Genomic DNA, 20,629 nt, shown 5'->3' with positions numbered 1-20,629 from the left:
TCCCACACCTCTGGCCTCTACCATAGATCTTATATGCATAAATAAATAAATCTTAAAAAAAAATAAAACAGGGCCTCCCCGGTGGCGCAGCAGTTGAGCACTGGGTTGCGAAGCTGCCCGCAGCCTCTGGGGCGCCGGTTCAATCCCCAGATGCTCCCGGCCACGAGAGAAGGGTCCCACATGGCGTGCAGACCTCTCCTGCCGCCTGCTGCTCCCCTCAGCAGTGTACTTCGGTCCCTCTGCCTGCTCTGCTCCCCGCTCTGGCTCTGGTGAATTCTCTCACCCTCCCGCGCTTCTGACTGTACCCAGTGCTTATAAATAAATAAATAAATAAATAAATAAAGCGTACCTTATAAATTTGGAAATCTTTTTTTTTTTTTTAAGATTTATTTATTTATGCATACAAGAGCAGGGTAACAGGCCAGAAGTGGTGGGGGGCAGTGAGAGGATTCACCAGAGATGGAGTGGGGAACTGAACAGGCAGACTGACCAAAGTACACTGCTGAGGGGAGCAGCGGGCAAGTCAGGAGAGGTCTGCTGCACCATGTGGGTTGCTCCCAGGCTGGGGATTGAACTTGTGCTGCAGAGGCGGCGAACAGCTTCACAGGTTGCGTCTTAACCCCTTGCGCCACCAGGGAGGCCCAAATCTGGAAGTCTTTTTGATGAGAAGAATAAAAGGATGAGTAAAATTTGCTCCTCAAAGAGTGTATAACCTGGTTGGCAAAACAGTAAACACATACCTGGCATGTGCTCAAGGAGCTATGTCACTAGCATGTTGAATGTACATGGTACACATCAACATGGATAAAAAGAGAAGGAAAAAACCAAGAGATTGTACTATCTGGTTACACATCACTCAAGTCCCAAACACTTAGCCCTTCCACATAAAATATAAGTTCTAATCATTATGAGATAATAGCAGATATCAACATGTGAGAAAATAAAAAAACGCACTGGCCATGTTAATCAAACTGCACAGTGTACTGTAACCACAGAGTGTTCCTGGACAGTGAGGTGAGATACACAGTGAATATATTGAAGAACTGAAATTAGGGCCTCCCTGGTGGCACAAGGGATTAAGACACAACCTCTGAAGCTGTCCACACCCTCTACAGCACGAGTTCGACCCCTGGCCACCAGGGAGCTACCTTCACTCGATCTGCCTGTTCTGTTTCCCACTCTGTCTCTGGTGAATCCTCACACCCCCACCACCACATCCCTGGCCTATACCCCAGTTCTTGTATGCATAAATAAATAAATCTAAAAAAAAAAAGAAAAAGTGAGTTTACCATGACATAAGAGTAAACGAAACCTAGACCCTAAGCTACAGGTTACAAATAATGAGGGGACAATAAATGGAGGTAAGAGATGATCACTCAGCAGAGGTAAAAATATACAGGACAGGATATCCCTCCTGAAACATGGGAATAAAGGAGAAGAACCTGGTAATACTTTGATGGCTGAGGACAGAAAAAATGTTTTCCTAATATGCTGTCTGAATGACCAGCTTGTAGATATTAGTGTCCCACGTCAATTAGACATGTTTTAAAGATCAGGAAAGCCGAAGATAAGAACATCCACTTAGGGGCCTTCTGGTGGCACAAGGGGTTAAGATGCAACCTATGAAGCTGTCTGCAGCCTCTGCAGCGAGAGTTAGATCCCCACACCCGGCCGACAAGGGAGGAACCCACATAGCACAGCAGACCTCTACTGACTCACCTGCTGATACCCTCAGCAGTATACTTTGGTAGATCTGCTTGTTCTGTTACCCATTCTGTCTCCTGTGAGTCCTCTCAACTCCTGCACCTCTGGCCTGTATCCCAGCTCTTATATGCATAAATAAATCAATCTTTAAAAAGAAAGGGCATCCCTCTACATCAAATTAAAGAGCATCTGCACAGCAAAAGAGACAATAACCAAAACAAAGAGAAATCCCACTGACTGGGAGAAAATTTTTGCACACAACACTAATGATAAAGGACAGATCACAAAAATCTACAAAGAGCTGATGAGACTCAACAAAAATAAAGAAAATAATCCAGTCAAAAAATGGGCAGAAGAGCTAAAAGAAACTTCCCTGAAGAAGAAATGCAAATGGCCAACAGGCATATTAAAAAATGTTCAACATCACTTGCAATCAGGGAAATGCAATGAGATACCATCTCACACCAGTGAGACTGGCATATATAAAAAAAAAAACTAGCAACAACAAATGTTGGTGAGGATGTGGAGAAAAAGGAAATCTCCTGCACTGCTTGTGGGAGTGCAAACTGGTCCAACCACTATGGAGAGCTGTGTAGAGATTCCTTAACCTGGCCTCCCCAGTGGTGCAGCGGTTGAGCGCTGGGTTGCGAAGCTGCCCACAGATTCTGCAGGGCCAGTTCCATCCCCAGCCACCGGGTTAGGGTCCCACATGGCGCGCAGACCTCTGCTGCCTGCTGCTCCCCTCAGCAGTGTACTTTGTCAGTCTGCCTGCTCTGCTTTCTGCTCTGACTCTGGTGAATTTTCTCACCCTCCCACATCTTCTGACTGTACCCAGTGCTTGTATAAATAAATAAATAAAAATCTTAAAAAAAAAAAAAAAGATTCCTCAACCTACTAAAGATAGAGCTTCCATATGATCCAGCAATCCACTCCTAGGTACTTACCCAAAGGACACATTAATTCCAAACATTAATTCCAAAGAGCACCTGCACCCCTATGTTTATAGCAGCACCATGTACAATGGCTAAACTTTGGAAACAACCCAAATGCCCAAAAATAGATGACTGGATCAAGAAGATGTGGTACATATACACAATGGAATATTCTCAGCAATCAAAAAAGATAAACACATGCAATTTGCAGCAACATGGATAGAGCTGGAAGGGATCATGCTCAGCGAAATAAGCCAGAAAGTAAAAGAAAAATACCGGATGGTCTCACTCATAGCAGGAATCTAGAAAACCTAAATAAGGGACCAGGAAAAAGAATAACTCTAAGAAAGAAAAAATCAAAATCAACAAACAACTATGAACCAGAGACACACTATGGGGGGGGGGGTAGGTGGCGGGGAAAGGAGGGAATGGGGTCAAAATAACGGGGTTGCTATTGTATGTGGAATATAAAGATAAAATTTTTTTAAAAATCAGCCATAGGAAAGAAAGGTTAAAAAGTTGTGGCTGAATTGAAACAAATCGAGGCTTCTCAACTGACAGCCTGAGAACTCCACTTGACATTTATGAGTAGATGTGGCTTGAGGGATTGTGTAAGAAAAATCAGTTAAAAGGTGCTTTTAGGGGCCTCCCCGGTGGCGCAGTGGTTGAGCACTGGGTTGCGAAACTGCCTGCAGCCTCTGCAGCGCTGGTTCAATCCCCGGCTGCTCCCCGGCCACCTGAAGAGGGTCCCATGGCGCGCAACCTCTCCTGCCACCCGCTGCTCCCCTCAGCAGTGTCTTCGGTCCCTCTGCCTGCTCTGCTCCCCGCTCTGGCTCGGTCAATTTTCTCAACCTCCCGTGCTTCTGACTGTACCCAATGCTTGTATAAAATATAAATATTTAAAAAAAAAGCACATTAAACTTTAAAAAAATAAATAAAAGGTGCTTTTAATTAAAATAATTATAATAAACTGAAAACATACATGTTAAAAAAAAAAAAAGGGCGTCCCTGATGGTGCAAGGGGTTAAGACGCAATCTATGAGGCTGTTTGCAGCCTCTGCAGCATGAGTTCAATCCCCCACCAGGGAGCTAACCACATGGCACAGCAGACCTCTCCTGACGCTCCCATTGCTCCCCTCAGCAGTGTATTTTGGTTGATCTGCCTGTTCTGTTCCCCACTCTGTCTCTGGGGAATCCTCTAGCCCCCCCACCTCTGGCTTGTACCCCAGTTTTTGTATGCATAAATAAATCTTGAGGAAAAAAAAAAGAACATCCACTTATATTTTGCGCAGGAATGTATAAAAAGAATTTTCCATTTATACTAACTAAAAAAAAAACAAAAACAGGATTTTTCCTTAACACAATTTGGTAGACCTGGCATAGCCACAGTTGAAAAGAAATTTATGGTTAAGACAAAGAGCAAGATGTTCAATTATCACTTGGTAACAAAGTGTTACTATAAGTCAACCAATTGAAAAGTGTAAACAGTGAAAATGGTCTTAACTAGCTATAATTCATTCTTGGAAAACTAGAAGAATCACATTAAGGGGGGGCCTACCTGGTGGTCCAGGGGTTAAGTCTCAGTGCTATCACTGACATGGCCTGAGGTTGATCCCTGGCCAGGGAGCTAACCCACATATGGCACAGCAGACCTCTGCTGCTCGCCTGCTGCTCCCCTCAGCAGTGTATTTCAGTAGATCCGCCTGTTGTGCTCCCCACTCTGTCTCTGGTGAATCCTCTCACCCTACACCTCTGGCCTGTACACCAGTTCTTGTATGTATAAATAAATAAATCTTTATTTTTTAAAAAAAGAGACCTTGTCCCTGTGTCAGGCATTGTTTAAAAAAAAAGAAAAAAGAAAAAAACCACTAGCATAATCACAAAAAGATTCCACCTTGTCCTGGCTCATTGGAGGGTGTGGGGCGGGACTGCTAAGTTCTTGTTTCCTCTGTGATATGAACATCTCTATTCACCTGACATTTTTGGTTCACACAGCTGTCCTAGAATCATAATATATTTATGGTGACGGGATTTGTTATCAGCAAAAGCAATCAGCCCAGTTAATAAGATTGGAGATAATAGTCAGGGACATAGGAGGACAACCACACCCACATGACAGAACCCCAATGAAAACTGCACATCAGGGCTCAAGTGAGCATTCTTGGTTGTCACTATTCTGAGCTTAATGTCATGCTACAGTAACAGGACTTTCCAAAAACTCTTTTGGGATATGACTGGATCAAGTGCATGATGACTTCTGGACTCTGCCCAGCAGGCCTCTTTCCCAATGGATTTTAATCAAAATCACTTCAGAAGGGCCTTCCTGATGGTGCAAGGGATTAAGCGCCAGCACTATGAAGGTATCCCTATTATTCATTATAGTCCAAAGGAAAAATGAACTGAAGCATCCACTGATGAATCAAATGAATAATTTGTTATGTACTAATAAAGAAATATTACTGAATCCTATAAAGAAATGAAAAAATGGGCCTCCTGGCGGTGCAAGTGGTTAAGTACAGGACTATGAAGCAATCTGCAGCCTCTGCCAGCCAACCAGGGAACAATCCACATGGCTCAGCAGACCTCTCCTGTCGCACCCGCTGCTCCCCTCAGCAGTGTATTTCGTCAGTCTGCCTGTTCTGTTCCCCACTCTGTCTCTGGTGAATTCTCTCACCCCTTCCCGTGAATCTGGCCTGTACCCCGGTTCTTGTATGGATAAATAAATCTTTAAAAAAAAGAATTGTTAAAGATGCAAAAAATGTTTGATTTTGTAAACTTGATCCAGTAATCTCACTTCTGGGAATGAATCTAAGGAAGACAATAATAAAGTAAAACTAATATGAATACACACACACACACACACACAATATTTCATTATATTTTTTTGGTAGGGGTGTCCCAGAAATGGTTGTTCCAAGAGCCCTGTCTTCCTCTCTTCATTTCCTTGTACACCCCACTTTGACAAGGACTTGGGGGTCTGCCACTGGATGTTTGCCCACAGGGAATCCGTGCATATGTGCATAGGATGAAGGTTTTTTTCCAGGGATACTTGCCTTCCAGGAACACTCATCCTGGAATACACTGCGCGTCAGCCGGTCAGGGGCACACGGCTGAGCAACGGCCACCAGAAATCCACCAGATGGGAAGTGACATTCTCACCCAAGTGCCCTAGTCATGGCCCTGGATAACACAGCCTCCTGCCTGGGTCATCGTGGCAACACCAGCAAAGGACCTGCCTGGAGGGGAAAATCGCGCAAAATGCAGAACCACCCAACTTCCAGGAATAAAACAGCTGCGGTGTCTACGTCAGTACACATGAGCGGATGTTTACACAGCAAATGCTGTGACTGCTCGATGCCACACTCAGAATGCCTACAAGATGATAGTGGGGGCGAGGAATTTTTAAATTCCATGACCAAACCAACGGTCGTCATAATCACCCTTAGAACTCTTGAAAATATTAAGGGATGTCAACTGGAGGGACTGTGTTCAAGGGCAGGGCCCCCATAACACCTGGCCTCCCCCAGTCTGGGCCCTCCCCATGCTCACGACCCGGGGCCACGTGGCTCTATTCCCCCACACCTGCCCTCAGGGCCTCCCCAACGCAGACTCCCCTTTGTCTTCACACTCACTCAGGGCCGCAGCGTCCCCTCCAAGCCCAACCTGCAGAGACAAAGTCCACTCACAACTCCTAGGCGCCGCGGCACTGGCAGCCGCTCGGGAACTTCAGGAGTCGGTAAGGAGCGGGTGGCACAGACGCGGGAAAGGAACTGTTACAGGGCAGCCCCGATATAAAACGGGTTGCCTGGCTGTGGGTCCTCACCTGCGTGCTTAAAAGGGACTTATTAATACTCCACTGCAGGCACACACAAAAGGGTAATAAAAGGTTTATTTACAAGGCAAGGGGAAATGAGGAAATGTACAACTCAGGGAGAAAAGAGGGAGATAAAATCTTAAATGCGTCCTACCCAATGCGCCAACCTGGAAACCCTAAGGCACCCTGAGTGCTGCGAGCTGGCGGAGAGCCAAAAGGGAACCCCCCAAGGCCCACGTGTCTGGTTTTATACTAAACCTGGCTGCTTAACTCCACCCTCAGGTCCCAGCCACCTTCCCTTTGGTGGTGATGGGATTTGTCTTTCCCAATGTCCTGATGGCTTTGGTCTGGGGTGGGGGTGGAGTCCACAAAGCCTGTATGGAATTAGCTTTAGGACATCCTTTCCCCCCCTAACAATAACCCCCTTTCACTTTTTGCCACCATTTCCATGGTGATGAAAATCGAATATATGGATGCTGGGATGCAGTCTCATGAAAATTTTCCTGGGTTCCAGTGTTAAAGAAAACCAGTCCCTCCAGGTATTGTCCATTGTGGAAAGCAAAAGTCCTCCATTCCTGGAAAAACAGTTCATCAGTCCAGGCAAAAAAAAAAAACCAACAAACAAACATCTGGAGGCATTAGCCAAAACAAGACAGCAAATACGTCAAAATCACAGCAAAAAAAAAAAATCTTAAAATGGTTCAACTTATGTAGAACACAAATTTTCTCAACCTTGATCCCAAACTTTTTAACAGCATAGCAAAGTTTGCAAACTAAATCTACTTTTAAACCATTTTACCTATTTTTGCATAAAATCACAGTGCAGAATAACTAAACAGCAATGTTAGCTGGCTTGTTGGAATACTCCATATAGGATCAGAGCAAACCGTTGGCATCCGGTCCGTGCAGGCTTCAGGAACAAAGTTGGTCTCATCAGACTCCACCTGGGCTTTCCTCTTCTCGAGGGTACCAGGACTTTTTTGTTGGCTGGGCTGTCCAGTCCTGCCAATGGAGGCAAGCTTCCTCACCTTCTTTGGAGGTCTCTGGAACCCTACAAACAAAGCAAACAGGTTCTTCTCTTCTAGGTTCAGCTCTGTTTCAACTCTCTGGAAGAACTCCACACAAAGCCACACAATGAAATTCATGTCCAATTTTTTTTTTTTTTTAGCTTAAGCAGACAAAATCCCTATGGAAGTTATGCAAAAACAGACTGAGATAAGTAGCAAAAAAATTACTACCACTATGTGTATGCTGTGTTGGTATCAAGGGGAGAGAAAATGTGAACACAAGTTAGCTTTGCTGGGGAAAAAAAAAAGCAAAACCGCAACCTTGCTGCAGGTCCTGGTTACTCACAACAACAAAAAAACCTTTGTGGATTCGGAACAAAATGCAAAAAAAATTACCAGTATTATGTTAAAGAAAACTTAGTAAATATCAGGTCTATTCAGTCCTGTGTAGGAAATTTGTACTCTCAACAGTTCCATCAATAGTAATCTGTTGAGGTCTTTTCTCCCTATTTTTCCAGAAACAATTTCTGTCAATAAACAATCGAAGTATACACTATTACAAGGCGACAATCACCATGGGCAATTTACATACATATCAGGTACTGAGAGGTTTTATACACATTTTAGAAAACCACTGTTAACATTTCTGTACATGCCAAAGTTTTACCATTTTCCCAAGTGACAATGCTTCCCTTCCAGTTTTACTTCATTAGGTAAAAGCCAAATAGAACAAATTCATCTAATGCCTTTCCTAGGAGGAAAGGGAGAAACTTTGTGGAGTGTCCCAGGAGCTCTACTGAGGTTCCACAAATTTCCTTGCATCAGCCAAATGACAGGCTACCAAATTTGTACTTGAATTTAGATTCCTGGGAAGCTTTGCCACAAATATCAGAAAAACAACAGAAACAAGAATATTCAATCTCTATGAAGGCACTGGCTTAGTTCAGTAGTAGTGTTGACAATCAAACCATAACCTTTAGTTCTTCTCATAACTGGAGACTTTTTTTTTTCCCCAACGTCTATGCGCACCATGCATACCAATTTGCCAATCACTGGAGGCCAAGACAAGGACACAAGGAGAGGACATACAGACATACAACATATGGACACAAAGAGCTCTTTAGTTACCATTCATCACACGTGCGATATCTCATACAACTGCAGTTTCACTCATAGGCCAAAGTAACAAGAAAGCAGAGGAAAAAAAAAACCTCAAAGTTAAAAAAAGCAAAAAGTTAAAAAGGAAATAACAAAATCAAGATAGAAAACCTTTCTGTGTAAAAAAAAAAAAAAAAAAAGAATACTGCCAGCACATGCATGATCCTAGATGTTATTTCACGTCTCCTAAACTTTGAAAGGAATAAGATTGGTTAGAGCATGTTAGTTTTTTTTTCCTCAGGGTTTCTTCAGAAGAAAATGAGTCCTTGGGTATCCTGCAACAATAACTAGAAAAGAAGTCAGTCACATTCAAGGTTTTTTCTGTTTCTTAAACAAATATCTCAAGTCCTCAATGGGTTCACAAGGCCAGTGGGACTTTGTCTCTGGGTCAGTTCCTTCTGGTGCTTTCTTAACTCGGGAATGATGTACCCAGGGTTTTATGCCTGCAAGTTTCAAAGTATGTGTGCTCAGCAAAAGTTCATATAGACCAGTCCATTACGGTTTCCCCGAAACCCTGTCCTGTGCTCTCTTTGTACGAAAACAGTCGCAGGTTTCGGTCTCCTGTTCTTTCTATTATTATAAACCTTAAATGCTAAGTCCACTACCTGGGACGGACTCATCTCTGTGACGCCGTCTACCTTTGTTAGCTTTCTCCTTATGTCTGGAGCACTATTTGTGATGAACGTCATAGTGATCAAACGAGCATTTTGTGGGGCATCTGGATTTATATCCGTGTGGTCTGTATACGTCTGAATAATCCTCTCAAGGAACTCGGATGGATCCTCACTAGCCCCTTGTTCAAGTTCTAATATTTTGTTATAATTTTTGTGTTTGGGGATTCCCCACTCCAGTCCTACCAATAAACATTTTTTATACAGGTCCAACATCGCCAGTCCTCCATCGTTGGGGTCCCATCCAGGATCTACCTCTGGGACAGCAATCTCTGGCTCTGGGGATTGCCTATCCTGTTGGCGGAGACGGTCAGCCTCCTCCCTGGCTCTCCTCACTACCATCCTCTGCTCATCTAGACCTAGTAAAGTATGTAACATCAACTGTATATCTGCCCAGTTAGGGCGGTGGGAAACGAAGATGGAGGCAAACAAGTTCGCCATCCTCTTAGGAGCCTGCCGGTACGGGGGGACAGAGCTCCTCCAATTTAGGAGGTCCCCAACGCTAAAAGGATGGTGCGACCAAAAGTGCCCAGCAGGTCGCCCCTGTTCATTCAAGCCACCCATCGGCACTGCGTGAAGAAACTGTCCTGCCTCAGGGTGATCCTTCCTGCCAAAATGGGTGCCGTGTCTAGTGTGGGGAGGAGACGCCATTTTAGGTTCCTCCCCGGAGGGCAATGGAGGCTGTGAAGCCTCAGGATTCTGCGCGGGAGGGGCCTGGTCAGGTGGAGAAGGCCTTTGTCCTGATGTGTTTAAGGTATTTAGCAAATGATGCGCCTCCTCTTCTAACTCCGCCCTCCTGTAGTCCTCATGGGAAGGAGAAGGTTTATCTCTTCTCGGTGCCATCAGTGGAGCCTCCGCCATATCCAGTTTATGGAGGGCGGCCTGTATCTGGACCTGTGTACTTTTAAAAGCTTGATCCTGCATGCTTTTAAAAGCTGACTCAAAAACCTTACGGTTTTCATCCCTCACACTCTTCATAGTTAAATCAAAAGCCTGATTTTGTTGTTGCATAGCTAAGTTAAGAGCTTGAATTTGTTGCAGCACATTCTCAGTATGTGAAGTAGAACATCTACCTCTCATAGAAACAGGAATGTAGCAAATGGCATATACACACATTAACAAAAAAACACCCAGAAGCACAGACTGTAAAGGGATGGCTTGTAAACCACCCACATATGTACACAAAAGTAAAATCATGTGCCATATACCAAGTTTTATCCAATTATTTACACTTATAAAACTGGTGGTAATATTTAACGGAAAAAGGCTACTTAAACTCAAGGCGGGAAGAAAACTGAAAGAACTCAAGCTAGGGATAAAATTGCATAAGCTCAGGGTTGAGGCCATGTTTGGATCAAAAACACAACCACAAGAGCTGTACGCACGGGGCAAAAAGCAGACTTCAAGATTTGAGACAAATATTACACTGCGGGTCCTGCAGACCTAGCGCGCTTATGGTGACCAACGCAAGGAAAGTTACTCTGGGCTGGTCAACCGCGGGTGTAGCTTGGAAACCACGTTGGGCACCAGCTGTTACGGAGCAGCCCCGATATAAAACGGGTTGCCTGGCTGTAGGTCCTCACCCGTGTGCTTAAAAGGGACTTATTAATACTCCACTGCAGGCGCACACACAAGGTCAATAAAACGCTTATTTACAAGGGAAAGGGGAATAAGGAAAATGTACAACTCAGGGAGAAAATAGGGAAATAAAGTCTTTAATGCGTCCTACCGGATCCGCTGACCTGGAAACCCAAAAGCACTCTCAGAGCTGGCCGGAAGCTACGAGCTGGCAGAGAGCCAAAATGGGGGACCCCCCCCCAAAGCCCACGTGTCTGCCTTTTATATCAACCTGGCTGCTTAACCCCACCCTCAGGTCCCAGCCACCTTCCCTTTGGTGGTGACGGGATTTGGAGTGGGGGAAGGGGTGGAGTCCACAAACCCTGTATGGAAATAGCTTTAGGACATCCTTTTCCCCGTAACAATTGTACTTATTAATACTCCACTGCAGGCACACACAAAAGGGTAATAAAAGGTTTATTTACAAGGGAAGGGGAAATGAGGAAATGTACAACTCAGGGAGAAAAGAGAGATATAAAGTCTTTAATGTGTCCTACCTGATCCGCCGACCTGGAAACCCAATGGTACCCTGAGAGCTGGCCAAGAGCCACGAGCTGGCGGAGAGCCAAAAGGGAACCCTCTAAGGCCCACGTGTCTGGTTTTTATACCAACCCTGGCTGCTTAACTCCACCCTCAGGTCCCAGCCACCTTCCCTTTGGTGGTGACAGGATTTGTCTTTCCCAGTGTCTTGATGGCTTTGGTCTGGAGTGGGGGTGGGGTCCACAAAGCCTGCATGGGATTAGCTCAGAACATCCTTTCCCCCCTAACAACTCAGGGCCTCAGGGCCTCAGGGCCTTAGCCTCACCCCCAAGCCCAACCTTCAGAGACAAAGTCCACTCACAACTCGTAGGCGCCGCAGCGCTAGCGGACGTGGGGGAACTTCAGGAGAAGGTGAGGACGCTGGCGGCACAGGCGCAGAAAACGGAAGCGTAGCCAGAGTCCTTGGCGCTAAGTGCGAGGGCTCCAGAGACTACATTTCCCATAAAACTCTGCGCTGCCTCAGCCGTCGTCAGCAAGCGCGTCCATACGGGGTGGGGCTGCCGCCCAGAGGCGGGCTCAGTGGAGCGATTAGGGGGAATGGACTGATGGGCGACGCCCCAGAAAACTGGGGGGCGAAAGAACTGCTTTAGGGTGGCGACGGAAAAGAGGGGCTTTGTTGTGTTCCCATAGGATTTGGTTTCTCACACTCACCCTCCTGTAATTCGGGAGCTGCATCTTCAGAAGGGTGGAGCGGGGAAGACGCCCTGGCGGCCATCGCCATTAAACTCCTTGTAAGACATTTCGGGGTTTACACTTTGCCTTCCTGGTCGTCAGTAAAAGACCAAGTTTGGTTGTTCCCAGAAGGGGACTGTACCCTTAGACCCCATTCTATCCGCGCACCCTCTGCTCGCCCAGAGTATGCTGGAGGCCGCCAGGGCTGAGCCTGTGTCCCCTCAGACTATTTTTTAAAAGGCCTTAGTTCGGTGAGTTGCTAGCATGCTCCTGATTATCGCGAAATGGAATTGATGGCGCTGCCATCCTGACAGACATCTAGTACAAACAGCCCCATTTAGAGACTCCGAAGTGACACTAGATCCTCTTTCTAGAGGTTCCTGCTATACACCCTTCTCACACCCTGCATCATCACAAGTAAATATAAATGCCTTACATGACTTCACATGCAGACATTGTCAGTAGTGGTTTAGGTACAAAAAAGGATGGCAAAACACCCATATCATGGAGTGATTGGGAAAATTGAAAATACTCCTACACTATATTCAATATACACATCACAATGTTGGGAGATACTGAAATAATAGTGTGTAGTTGTTACAAAATACAGTTAAGGTATCTGAAAACAGAGCCTGCTAGTGATGCCATGAAACTCTGTTGACAACAGGCCTATTCCCATCTGTTACCTAAATCCTTGAATAAGGAGGGGTTGGTAAATGTCCATGAGGGATAACTTGTTATCAAGTAGGCATCAGGATTACCACATTAAAAATTAATCAGCTTTAGGGCCTCCCCGGTGGCGCAGTGGTTGAGCGCTGGGTTGTGAAGCTGCCCGCAGCCTCTGCAGCACAGGTTCGATCCCCAGCTGCTCCCCGGCCACCGGAGGAGGGTCCCACATGGCGCGAAGACCTCTCCTGCCGTCCGCTGCTCCCCTCAGCAGTGCACTTCGGTCCTTCTGCCTGCTCTGCTCCCTGCTCTGGCTCTGGTGAGTTCTCTCACCCTCCCGTGCTTCTGACTGTACCCAGTGCTTGTATAAATAAATAAAAATAAATCTTAAAAAAAAAATCAATCAGCTTTATTAAAACATACATACTAAGTTCACACAGGCCAGGATCAAACCAGCGCTGCAGCAGCTGCAGACAGCTTCACAGCGCTGCGCTCAACTGCCTGCACCACCAGGGGAGGCCCCACACAGAGTTGAAATAAAACAGATACCACTGAATGCTCTTTGGTCAAAATCAAGAGTCAGTCATTTAAGAAACATTCTTGTTCTTCTGATACCAAGATCCCAGAGTTGGTGGTCAACATGGAGATGCATTACTTGGCAAATATGAGTGGACAATTCTATGCCCTGTTATGGAAAAGCCACCTGGTCTTTCATCATGTGCCTGTGAAGATTTGTTTTGGCAACAATATCAAATGATATTCATGATGTCTATTACTACTATGAAGAAATGTCAGAATTTTAATAAACAGTGTATTCCCTAAAGGAGAAACTGATGAAGTGATTTGAACTTCAGCATGTTCCTCTGTCTGACATGTATGCCAATAATGAAGCCTGTAACTCTTTTTGGTGATTTAGATCAATCTGAGTCAACCACAAACAGCATATCCATTTACATCTTCTTCATACATGGTGTATTACACTGTCCTAAATTTGTCCTAACAAGTTAGATGTGAACAAATACATCAAATAGAGGAGAGTGCCTTAGATGTTTGAGGCAGCAAAATCAAACACATGATGTCATGTACATAAGAGAAAGCCAGAGAATGCAGTGATTTAGAATTGAATTATATTCATCATGTCTCTTCATAACATGTCAAGTATGGTATAAAAAGGATAAAGTATAACTACACATGTCCCCAAACCATCATCTTGAGCATTTAAACTATACTTAGATTTAGTATTTTAAAGTTGGTTTTTGTGCCATAAAAATATTCTGATTTAAGGTAATGTCTGAGAAGTGTTACTGACTTCCTACTGCACTGCAACATTTTTTTTAAAGATTTTTTTTTATTTATTTATGCACACAAGAGCTGGGGTACAGGCCAGAGGTGTAGGGGAGGGTGAAAGGATTCACCAGTGACAGAGTGGGGAGCAGAACAGGCAGGTGTACTGAAATACACTGCTGAGGGGAGCAGCAGGTGAGACAGGAGAGGTCTGCTGCCCCATGTGGGTTGCTCCCTGGCCGGCCGGGGATTGAACTCATGCTGCAGAGGCTGTAGATTGCTTCATAGTGCTGTGCTTAACCCCTTGTGCCACCAGGAAGGCCCTGTACGGCAATCTTAATATGTATTTAAATTTGATTATAAATTACTTTCACACATTTTTGCTTCTTTAAAGTTTCCAGTATGGGCCTCCCAGATGGCGCAGTGATTTGAGCACTGGGTTGCGAAGCTGCCCGCAGCCTCCGCAGCGCCGGTTCCATCTGCCAGTCGAGGGTTCCACATGGTGTGCAGACCTCTCCTGCCACCTGCTGCTCCCCTCAGCAGTGTACTTCGTCAGTCTGCCTGTTCTGCTCTCTGCTTTGGCTCCGGTGAATTCTCTCACCCTTCCGTGCTTCTGACGGTACGCAGTGCTTGTGTAAGTAAATAAATAAATCTTTAAAAAAAAAATAATAAAGTTTCCAGTATGAAAATCTGGTGGTTAGAAATATATATTTGGACAAACTATTCCTCACTTTACACTTGTAGGTTTCTCTCAGTATGAACTCTCTGAGGTTTAGGATCATTTGACTTCAGGTTAAAGACACTGCCATATTCTTCAGAATTTTAACATTTCCCTCTGATATAAATTTTCTGATGTTGAGTGAGACTTGAATTCTGGTTAAAGGCTTTGCTACATTCTTCACATTTGTAAAGATGCTCTCAAGGTAAAGAAACCCCGTCAGTCACAGGAATTTGGAAATGTGAACAGAAAGAATCAACTGGGGAAGCGCCTACTGACAGGTGGAGGGAAGAGTGTGAGCATCCGAGGCAGCGCTGCAGGGGGCCTCTCCCTGCACAAGGGCTGAGGGCAGCACCCAAAGAGGAAGCCCCTGCAGGACTGGAACTCAGATGGGAGAGTCAGGAGTCCCAGGAAAAGGGTTCCTGCCTCTCTGATGAGGAAACATAGGATGGAAGGCGTCTGGCTGTTGAGATGTTCTTGAAGGAAGAAGTGGGGAAATGGTCAGTTAGGAACAGGGTACCCCAAATCTCAAATCCATTTTCACTTTGACAGAGAAACAATCACAGAACAGGATGGTGTCTCCCACCCCAAACCAGTAAAGAGAGGAATGCTGAGGATACCAACACTGGAACACAATTCGAAATCAATAGACCAAGGCTAGTTTCGAAAATAAGGACAGGTAACATGGGCAAACTCAGTGGGCCTGGAAAACACAGGAGAAGCCACAAATTCAGATTCCTGGTAGCCTAGGAGAACCACACAAAATCAGCGGCCCTCAATAGCCTTAGGAGACCCTACAGGTCAAGCCAATAGGAAAGAGACAGAAGCAGAAACACCAGCGACCAAAAACCCTACTCCATGCCCACTATATGGGTATATGATCACCTGCTTTCACCCCTCAGTGGCTACTTTTCTACTAACAGTATTTTTGTTCTTTATTATTAGTTAATCTCTGGCTTTTCTGTAACTCTGGTCTCCAAATTGAATTCCTTTCTCACCAAAACAAGAAATGAAGAGTTTTGTCAATTTGGCTGCAGAGTGAAGAGGTAGGGCTGGCCTCCTCCAGACAGGAACAAAACTAACACAAAACAAAGAAAAACGCCTAAGGGAAAAACTGATGATCAGGTTACACAACAGGAGCCTGGGCCTGACTGAAGGGCAGGAAAAACAGAGTGAACTTAAAGTAACAACTGGGAGCCGCTGCAGATGGGGCCACCATGCAGCCCTGGGTGCTGCAGAACCCCAGTCAGAACACCTGCAGACCTCACTCTATGTAACTATAAAACAGGTCAATTTTTTCTTTAATGACATTTTGGTGTTGAAATTCCAGCTTTACTGGTGGCACTTTGTCTAGTCCCATGGCACTACAGAGGTGCAGAGCACTGGACAGAACATGGCAACAAAGAACCCAGAGAGAGCACTTACCAATGCACCATGGAATGTACCAGGTAGACCCACAGCTACCACGGACAGGAACAGCATCATCCAGCAACTAAGAGAACACTAGAAGCAACAGCAACAGGAACAGCTACATAATCCCTGCTTAACCTTGGAGAAAATAATGAACTAGATGATTTCATGCAATTATGATTTTAAATGCATGTTTGTGCACAGTGCTCTCAACTGAATGGTGTGTTCTGTTTGTGCTCCCAAGTTTTAAAATTTTTTAAACATTTTATCATAGAAATAATGTCCCTTGTTTGTGTTCACATCGCCCTGGGCTGAGTTTAGGGATACGGTAATAAGGGAGAGAAATGCAAGAAGCCTGCCGACAGAATTAGAAATGCCGTGTAAACATGTGCACATCCGACCAGGCACTGTTACACACTCTGAATTATGATCACTGAAGGCGGACTTCCATCTCACTTCCCTACACGATACACCCACAGGGTTTCTCTCCTGTGTGACTACTCTGATGCACTGACCACTCCTACTGCGTGAAGCTACCCCTTGGTATTGACGGCCACAGGGCTCCTCTCCTTAGTGAGTTCTCTGCTCTCTAGTGACATCTGATTTGCAGTAAAAAGCTTTACTTTTTTTTTTTACATCAATATTCATTTTTGTATGTTTGATTTTTTTTCCCCCTCAGCAATAATCCCGATAATATTCTGGTCCCCAAATCACCCGTGAACCATCCTCATAGTCTCTAGTGCTCCTCCCTCCCCTTCTCTGACCCCTCGCCCTCTACCCCTTCTTTGACCCTCCACCTCTCCTGCATTGTCTGTTCTAATCTGCTGGCAAGATTGACTTCCCTGACCCCCTTGTTTCGTTTCCCTATATCTCTGCTGTAATTGCATTCTTGCCATGCATAAGGAGTTCTCTAGATGTTCATTCACCCCAGAACAAAGTCTCCATATACTCTAGACATTCACAGGCAGCTCTCCGTGTGAATTCTGATGTATAATCAGAACTGTCCTCTGGGAGAAAATTTCACATGGTTTCTTTGCAGTGTGAGTTCTGTGATGTTGACTGAGGGAAGATTTCCAGGAGAAAGTTTTCCTACAATGCTGGCATTCATAGGGTTTCTCTCCTGTGTGAGTCATTTGATGTAGAACAAGAATTGACTTACGAGAGAAAGTCTTTTTACATTCTTGACATTCGTAGGGTTTCACTCCAGTGTGTATTTTGTGATGGTTACTGAGAATTGTCTTACTGGAGAAAGTTTTCCCAGGCCCTTGACATTCATAAGGTTTCTCTCCAGTGTGACTTCTCTGATGTACCCTGAAGACTGATTTGAAGGAGAAAGCCTTCCTACACTGTTGACATTCATAGTGTTTCTCTCTAGTGTGAGTCATTTGATGTAGAACAAGAATTGACTTACGAGAGAAAGTTTTTCTACACTCTTGACATTCATAGGGTTTCACTCCAGCGTGTATTTCGTGATGGTTACTGAGAACTGTCTTACTGGAAAAAGTTTTCCCACATGCTTGACATTCATAAGGTTTCTCTCCACTATGATTTCTCTGATGTACACTGAAGACTGATTTGAAGGAGAAAGCCTTCCTACACTGTTGACATTCATAGTGTTTCTCTCTAGTGTGAGTCATTTGATGTAGAACAAGAATTGACTTACGAGAGAAAGTTTTTCTACACTCTTGACATTCATAGGGTTTCACTCCAGCGTGTATTTCGTGATGGTTACTGAGAACTGTCTTACTGGAAAAAGTTTTCCCACATGCTTGACATTCATAAGGTTTCTCTCCACTATGATTTCTCTGATGTACACTGAAGACTGATTTGAAGGAGAAAGCCTTCCTACACTGTTGACATTCATAGTGTTTCTCTCTAGTGTGAGTCATTTGATGTAGAACAAGAATTGACTTACGAGAGAAAGTTTTTCTACACTCTTGACATTCATAGGGTTTCACTCCAGCGTGTATTTCGTGATGGTTACTGAGAACTGTCTTACTGGAAAAAGTTTTCCCACATGCTTGACATTCATAAGGTTTCTCTCCACTATGACTTCTCTGATGTACACTGAAGGCTGATTTGAAGGAGAAAGCCTTCCTACATGCTTGATATTCATAGAGTTTCTCTCCTATGTGAGCCCTCTGATGTAGAACAAGAATTGACTTATGGGAGAAAGCCTTCCTACACTCTTGACATTCATAGGGCTTCCCTCCAGGGTGACTTCTCTGATGTACATTGAGGGCTGATTTGAAGGAGAAAGTATTTGTACACTGTTGACATTCACAGGATTTCTCTCCAGCATGACTTCTCTTGTGTTTAGTGAGGCCTGACCTCGGGGAAAAAGTTTTCCTACACTGTTGACATTCATTGGGTTTCTCTCCTGTGGAAGTTCTCTGATGTTTATTGAGGTCTGATTTCCAGAAGAAAGTTTTCCCACACTGTTGACATTCATAGGGTGTCACACCTGTGTGAGTCATCTGATGTTTACAGAGGCCTAACTTCTGGTAGAAAGCCTTCCTACACTCTTGACATTCATAGGGCTTCTCTCTGGTGTGACTTCTCTGATGTTCACCGAGGACTGATTTAATGAGGTAATCCACAGTCTGAACATCTAAAAAGCGAAAAAAATGACCATTTCTATAAATAAGCATTTCAAGTGAACACTACTAAAAGGCACAAAAGTTTCCATACTACCACACAAGCTAATAGGTATTGATTTTGATTTTCTGATTCATGCTTTTTGTTTTTAAAGATTTATTTATTTATACAAGAACTGGAGTACAGTCAGAGGCGCAGGAGAGTGAGAGAATCCACCAGAGACAGAGCGGGGGGCAGAACAGGCAGACTGACTGAAGACACTGCTGAGGGGAGCAGCAGGCGAGGACAGAGGTCTGCTGCACCATGTGGGTTTCTCCCTGGCCGGCCGGGAATCAAACCCGCTCTGCAGAGGCTGCGGATAGCTTCACAGCGTGGCGCTCAACCCGCTGTGCCAACAGGGAGGCCCCAGATTCATGTTTTTACCCCTAACCAATTATGGAAAAAAGAAACAGATTTTCTTTTTTTAATTTTTATTTTGACGTAGAAGACCTGGAGTATAGGCCAAGGTGTAGAGGATGAGAGGATTCACCAGAGTGGGAAGCAGAACAGGTGGACCTACTGAAACACACTGCAAAGGGAGCCACAGGCGAGAGATCTGCTATGCCATGTGGGTGAGTTCCCTGGTCGTGGATCAAACTCAGGCAGTGTGAGGGCAGAGACTTAACCCCAATGAACTTATTTTCTAATTCCAAACCAGGATGACAAGGAAGCAGTAAAACATAGCTGTTAATAATAAAACAGTTGTTATTCTTTTTATAAAATCAGAACGATTTGGTAAAAATATTCATTTAACTGTATATGCGGTTATCAATAAGAATTATTTAACCTAACATAGAGTCTATATACTTTCTTTCTTAGGATGACCCTGTGCAATTTTTGCTGGTACTTTTTTGAATAATCAAGCTCTGTGGAATTCATAGTTTTCCTGGAAAACCTATTGATTGAAAGTGACAGAGGATCATTTTCCAGTCACTTTAAGAAACAGTTTTGCTTAGAGACAAGAGTCCGCATGTACATTTCTTAGTTTTTCCTTCTCCTTTGGCACTGGCTACAGTCATCTGTAGATGTTTTCAAAGGCATGTACTTCCCTCCATGGCAGAAAGAAACCTTTCTGTCAATTATTATTATTTTTTTTAAGATTTATTTATTTACTTATTTAAGAACTCGGGTATAGGCCAGAGGTGTAGGGGGTGAGAGGATTCACCAGAGACAAAGTGGGAAACAGAACAGGCAGACTGACTGAAACACACTGCTGAGGGGAGCAGCAGGCAAGACAGGAGAGGTCTGCTGTGCCATGTGGGAAGGTCCCTGGCTGGGGATTGAACTCGTGCTGCAGTGGCTGTGGATTGCTTCATAGGTTGCGTCTTAACCCCTTGCACCACTAGGGAGGCCCCCTTTCGGTCAATTCTTAATGAAATATTATATCACATGCTGCTCAGAATCATAACAGATGCAGCAAACTCCACCTCATCATTTTGCCCCACTTTCCTCTGCTGATCAAAAGGAAAAAAGTTCAGCAATCCAACCTCTGTCCATCATCGTTAAAGGCTTTTGACCACATCCGTCTGAGATTGACATTCCTAGTAGTCTCACTGCACTCCTTGGTATCTGTGTTTCTCCTTCATTCATAGCAGGTCAAATTTTTATCTAGAATGTTAGTTTTAGCTATATCACACTTTCATTGATTTGGTTGCTTTCTTCAATGATTCCCATGAGCAGGTATAATCACACAATTCCTACTCCTCTCCCAAGATAGGAGCACCCAACATGGAACTGTTGGTTTTAAGACTTTAGCGAACATAAGCAAAGGTTTCCAAAACCCATGTCAAAAAACATGG

General features: G+C 44.5%; 2 protein-coding genes across 14 annotated transcripts in view; both read right to left on the bottom strand.

Moving 5' to 3' along the window:
• Positions 1-5,485: 5,485 nt before the first annotated feature.
• LOC129146259 (uncharacterized) lies at positions 5,486-13,130 on the bottom strand. The gene is made up of 2 exons (XM_054698009.1): positions 11,745-13,130; positions 5,486-11,457 (listed from the first exon to the last, which is right to left on the bottom strand). Exon 2 carries the CDS (start codon positions 10,631-10,633, stop codon positions 9,083-9,085), a length of 1,551 nt encoding a protein of 516 aa, XP_054553984.1. The 5' UTR covers positions 10,634-11,457; positions 11,745-13,130; the 3' UTR covers positions 5,486-9,082.
• The window catches only part of LOC119251869 (zinc finger protein 420-like), a 189,279-nt gene continuing 181,773 nt past the window's right edge, over positions 13,124-20,629 (bottom strand). For all 13 annotated transcript variants that reach the window (XM_054697989.1, XM_054697985.1, XM_054697995.1 and 10 more), the window contains one exon: positions 13,124-18,804. In XM_054697989.1, the coding sequence (XP_054553964.1) occupies positions 17,144-18,804 (1,661 nt within the window). In that variant the 3' untranslated portion in view covers positions 13,124-17,143. The remainder of the gene's footprint in view (positions 18,805-20,629) is intronic.

The sequence above is a fragment of the Talpa occidentalis genome, unplaced genomic scaffold (assembly GCF_014898055.3).
Source record: "Talpa occidentalis isolate TD23 unplaced genomic scaffold, MPIMG_talOcc4v2.1 talOcc4.2, whole genome shotgun sequence".
NCBI classification, from domain to species: Eukaryota; Metazoa; Chordata; class Mammalia; order Eulipotyphla; family Talpidae; genus Talpa; species Talpa occidentalis.
The sequence above is the reverse complement of the archived record's forward strand: the minus strand, read 5'-3'. Positions and strand labels throughout refer to the sequence as shown.

Excerpts from the sequence above, each read along its gene's own strand:
- LOC129146259 (XM_054698009.1), bottom strand. The coding sequence starts at position 10,633 with ATGGCCTCAACCCTGAGCTTATGCAATTTTATCCCTAGCTTGAGTTCT.